The following is a 4,414-nucleotide window of genomic DNA, read 5'->3' on the forward strand; positions in this document are numbered from 1 at the left end:
CACTCCCCAATCAATGTGAATGTTGTCCCCCATTTGAATGAGTGGATAAGAATGAGATACCTCACTACCAAGCATAAAAACTTGTGCTTAGTACCAAGTATACCCATATATATATAGGCTAAATACCCATATTGTCCCCAATCAATGTGAATGTTGTCCCCCATTTGAATGAGTGGATAAGAATGAGATACCTCACTACCAAGCATAAAAACTTGTGCTTAGTACCAAGTATACCCATATATATATAGGCTAAATACCCATATTGGTATTTTAATTCAACCCCATTTGCCAAGAAGGTATTTTAATTAAGAAAATCGGTGTTAAGGCATTTTAATTGAATAAAATTACCAATTAGGTCCTTTTTCTCGTCGGCGAGCACTTTTCCGGTGAGAACTCGTCACGTGTGTTGCATTCCATGGCTTAATCTGTGTTTAAGCTGCTGATGTGGCACTGTTTTCTGACATGACAGGGAGAATAAAAGAGGGATCGCATTGGGGAAAATTAGAAATTAGGGTTTATCAAATCGGACCATTGGAAGAGAAGAAATTATATCGTCGGCATCAAGTTCAAGCTCTCGTTCTAGGACAAGCAGGGTCAGTGGAAAATTAGGATCGCATGTAAGTATTAATCATGGTTTGAATGCTTTGGCAGGTATTAGAAGGTGGAACGAGGAAGCAAGGATGGTTGGCATGAAAATCTGTAAGTGTGGAATAGATTGTGGGTATTATACATCATTTACAGATGAAAATCCTGGAAGAAGGTTTTATAAATGTCAGAATCCTAATGGTGGCTGTGGAATGTGCGAATGGTTCGATAGACTTGTGTGCAATGTGTCTTCTACTCTATTTCCTATTCTACGAGATGAAATACTTAACTTGAGGAGTGACTTGAAGCTCAAGGATAGGTAGATTCAACGAGTTAAGGCCGAAGTGAAGGATTGCCATGTTGAAAATGCCAATTTCAGAGACCAGCTCTAGGTTTTATACGATGAGAATGCTTGCTCTTTGGAAGAAATATCAAAATTGAGAGATGTGAGTTTCAGATTAGAGGGTTTGCTTCAACTGGAGAAGAGGAGGATGATGTTGTTGAAGAGAGGAAGTTTGATATCACTTTTGTTTGTAGTCATTCTTATTGTGTATTTTTTTTTGGTTTATGGACATGGATATGTAATGTTTAAGAGCATATTGTATGAACTTATGAATTTAATGAGAAGAAGCATTGAACATGAAGATCTGTCACTGTTTAAGAGAAAATTTTGTCATGGTATACCCTGTTTTCATGAATTTTCTTTGTGAGTGAACCTGTACAATATAGTTTTCCTATGACAAAGCATACTCACAAGCTTAAGTTCATGCACAGAAGCTCATGTTCACATTGCACAATCAACATACTAACCAGTAACTCCAAGCTATGTAGAAATACATATTACAAAATGAACATAACCAAAAGCCAAACTACATAAGTCACCATCAATTGTCATGTGTTTGTCATGATTACAGTCACCAGCAACAAGTAAAAAGTCATTCAACTACATAAGTCTATATATTACCAAAAGCCAAACTATAATTACATACAATTATAACCCACTATTATGTGTACATGAAGCCTAAGTATGCTCCTCTTGGTGTACATGCTGGGTTGAAATTGGAGTTGAATCTTGTATGATTGTTGCTTGAGAGGCACTTGGATCTCTATAAGCTATTTCACCATGATCATCATGCCATAGGCCAAAACCCTCTGGCATAATGACTTCATTATTTCTTCCTCTGCCTCGGCCCCGTCGTCTATCACTCCTTCCTCTAGCATTTTAAGATTGATCTTACAAAATACATAACAAATTCAGTGCATCAGTAGGAATCTATATGAAAACTTGGTGCGCAAGAGTGTGTATTGTTTATTACCTCTAGCCATTGCTCTTTTATTTATGAAAACTTGAGATGGTGGAAGAGGGTTAGTTTGACTAAGCTCTTCAATGGAATTGTTAGGTCTGGTTTTGCTCCCCTTTGGTCTTCATCTTTTCTTCCTTCCACTTGTGCCTTCATCAAGAACTTGAGATTGATTTTCCTAGAAGTAAATCAATGGAGAAATTAGATAATATGATTGCATATGAGATTATTAAAGATATCTAAATAATTGGCATTACAATACCTATTGATGTGTTGGCCTAGGAGGATCTGTTGCTGCATCAGGACAACTGGGTCTTCTATGCCCTGTTCTGTAACAATTGCTACACTTTTGTATTAATCCCTGCCTTGATGACCTAGAAGGATGCTTGGAACCTTCAGATGAGACAATTGCTACACTTTTGTATTAATCCCTGCCTTGATGACCTAGAAGGATGCTTGGAACCTTCAGATGAGTCTCTCCTCCTAGCAGTTTTGGGTCTCCTGCCTTGATGACCTAGAAGGATGCTTGGAACCTTCAGATGAGTCTCTCCTCCTAGCAGTTTTGGGTCTCTCCTTTGGCCTTCTAACAATATTTGGGGGTAACACCATTCCCTCTCCCTCTATATCCCAATAATTACTCCCTTGTAATGGATTCAACATTCCTTTATAGGCAATCAAATAGTTTTCTTGAGAATACATCTCTGATAAGTACATTTCATGTTTCCTTCTCATAAGCAAGATAGCACTGACTGCATGTGTGCATGGTATTCTTGTCAAGTCCCAATTCCTACATGTACATGTCATATTTTTCAAATCTACTGCATGACTTTTCCCTCTATGGATTATCTCAAAACCAGTTTCATTTTCATCACCATTCCAATGGGCACAGCAATGAACTTGCTCCTGATATGCTTCCTCCAACTTCTTATGAATTCTAGGTGCAACTCCCCCCACAAATTTACATACAAGTTTCTTTTTCTCTTGCATTATATCCATTATAGATAATCTAATATCCTCTAACATGGACACTATAGGTTTATATCTTGCAAGTAATATAAAAGAGTTGAATGTTTAGGCCATGTTGTTGCTTACAACATCACATTTACTGTGGCATTTAAAATAAGACTTACAGAATGTGTTGGGGTCTCTAGCCATGAAGTCTTCATAAGCTTGCTCTGAAGTTCTCCTTAACTTGGCAGCTTCAGTTTGAAAAATTGGCATAGAGGTGGCTTTAGCACATTTCCAGAATTGACTTTGAAGGACCCTCCCACTATGAGTTTTCCTCCAATTAGAATAAATGTGCCTAGCACATTGCCTATGCTCAACTGCTGGCCATACTTCATGTATAGCAGGAACCAATCCCTAAAATACATACATAGTTAATCACAATGAGTTCATGAAAGAAAAATTTGAAATAAAGATAGCATTGCACAAACCTTTTGTTGGTCTGACATAACTGTCCAACCATTACCATCATTCATGTTTAGATCCACAGATTGCACAAACCTTTTGTTGGTCTGACATAACTGTCCAACCATTACCATCATTCATGTTTAGATCCACAGTCAAAATTCTTAGGAACCATTGCCATGAGATGTTTAGATCCACAGTCAAAATTCTTAGGAACCATTGCCATGAGTTCCTTGTCTCCCCCTCAACCACTACCCATGCTATGGGCCACATTTGGTTATTACCATCCCTCCCCATTGCACAAAGTAATTACCCTCCACAAGCATGTTTCAAAAAATAACTATCAAGACCAAATATTCTTCTACACCCCAAAGTGAAACCCATCTTCAATGCCTCAAAACAAACGTAAAATCTAAGAAATGTGCTTGGTTGTCCTGCCTCTCCCTCATCTACCTTCAGAACACAAGTAGTACCTACATTTGACCTCATTAGTTCTTTCATGTAAGGTTTTAGCAAGCCATGTTGTCTTTGCATTAATCCTTGGACTGCATTTAGAGCTTTCTCCTTCCCCCTCCTATATTTTTTCAATGAGACATTAATTTGAAAATTCTCATAAATGTCAGATAAAATGTTGCTTGCCTTCATCTTTGGATCCCTCAGAATTTTATCAAGATAAACATGTGCAACCCAATTATCAGTTCTTAATCTATTTTTAAAAGTCCTGCAGCAAGTATGATCATGATTAATAAATTTTATTTGTCAAACACCAGCCTCATGACAATCTGGACCAGCAGTCATCTGCCAAAAGCAAAGTGAACAGCCCATGTGAATCCTCTTAGTGTCATTCTTTATGTACACTAGATCATAGTGCTGTTGAATAGAATAATTTAGAATAGCCTCCTTTAACACACTCCTAGAAGTAAACTTTAACCCTGAAAAAGAAATTAAACATAAATGATTAGTAGTGCAATGATGTATACCTATAATTAAGATAAAACAATGAAATAATTATTGTAGTGCATAACTGGCTCAAAATACACAGCTTTCATATCCACTCTCTCATTGAAATACTTGTAGTTCACTCTTTCTTTTTTTTTTCTTTTTCATATTGATCTCAG

The 4,414-nt window shown here is 37.1% G+C and overlaps 1 protein-coding gene across 1 annotated transcript; it reads right to left on the reverse strand.

Moving 5' to 3' along the window:
- On the reverse strand, positions 2,370–3,430 carry LOC109841724. Its single transcript, XM_020410670.1, has 3 exons — positions 3,323–3,430; positions 3,017–3,248; positions 2,370–2,914 (listed from the first exon to the last, which is right to left on the reverse strand). The coding sequence occupies exons 1-3, from the start codon at positions 3,428–3,430 to the stop codon at positions 2,370–2,372; spliced, it is 885 nt and encodes a 294-aa protein (XP_020266259.1).

The sequence above is a fragment of the Asparagus officinalis genome, chromosome 5, assembly GCF_001876935.1.
Source record: "Asparagus officinalis chromosome 5, Aspof.V1, whole genome shotgun sequence".
NCBI classification, from domain to species: Eukaryota; Viridiplantae; Streptophyta; class Magnoliopsida; order Asparagales; family Asparagaceae; genus Asparagus; species Asparagus officinalis.

Bases quoted from the DNA above. Each gene is read 5' to 3' on its own strand.
- LOC109841724 (XM_020410670.1), bottom strand. From the start codon at position 3,430: ATGGTAATGGTTGGACAGTTATGTCAGACCAACAAAAGGTTTGTGCAA. The intron at 3,249-3,322 runs GTTTGTGCAATG...TATGTATTTTAG, and splicing joins TTATGTCAGACCAACAAAAG to GGATTGGTTCCTGCTATACA. The intron at 2,915-3,016 runs GTAAGTCTTATT...ATAAACCTATAG, and splicing joins TAGAGACCCCAACACATTCT to TGTCCATGTTAGAGGATATT.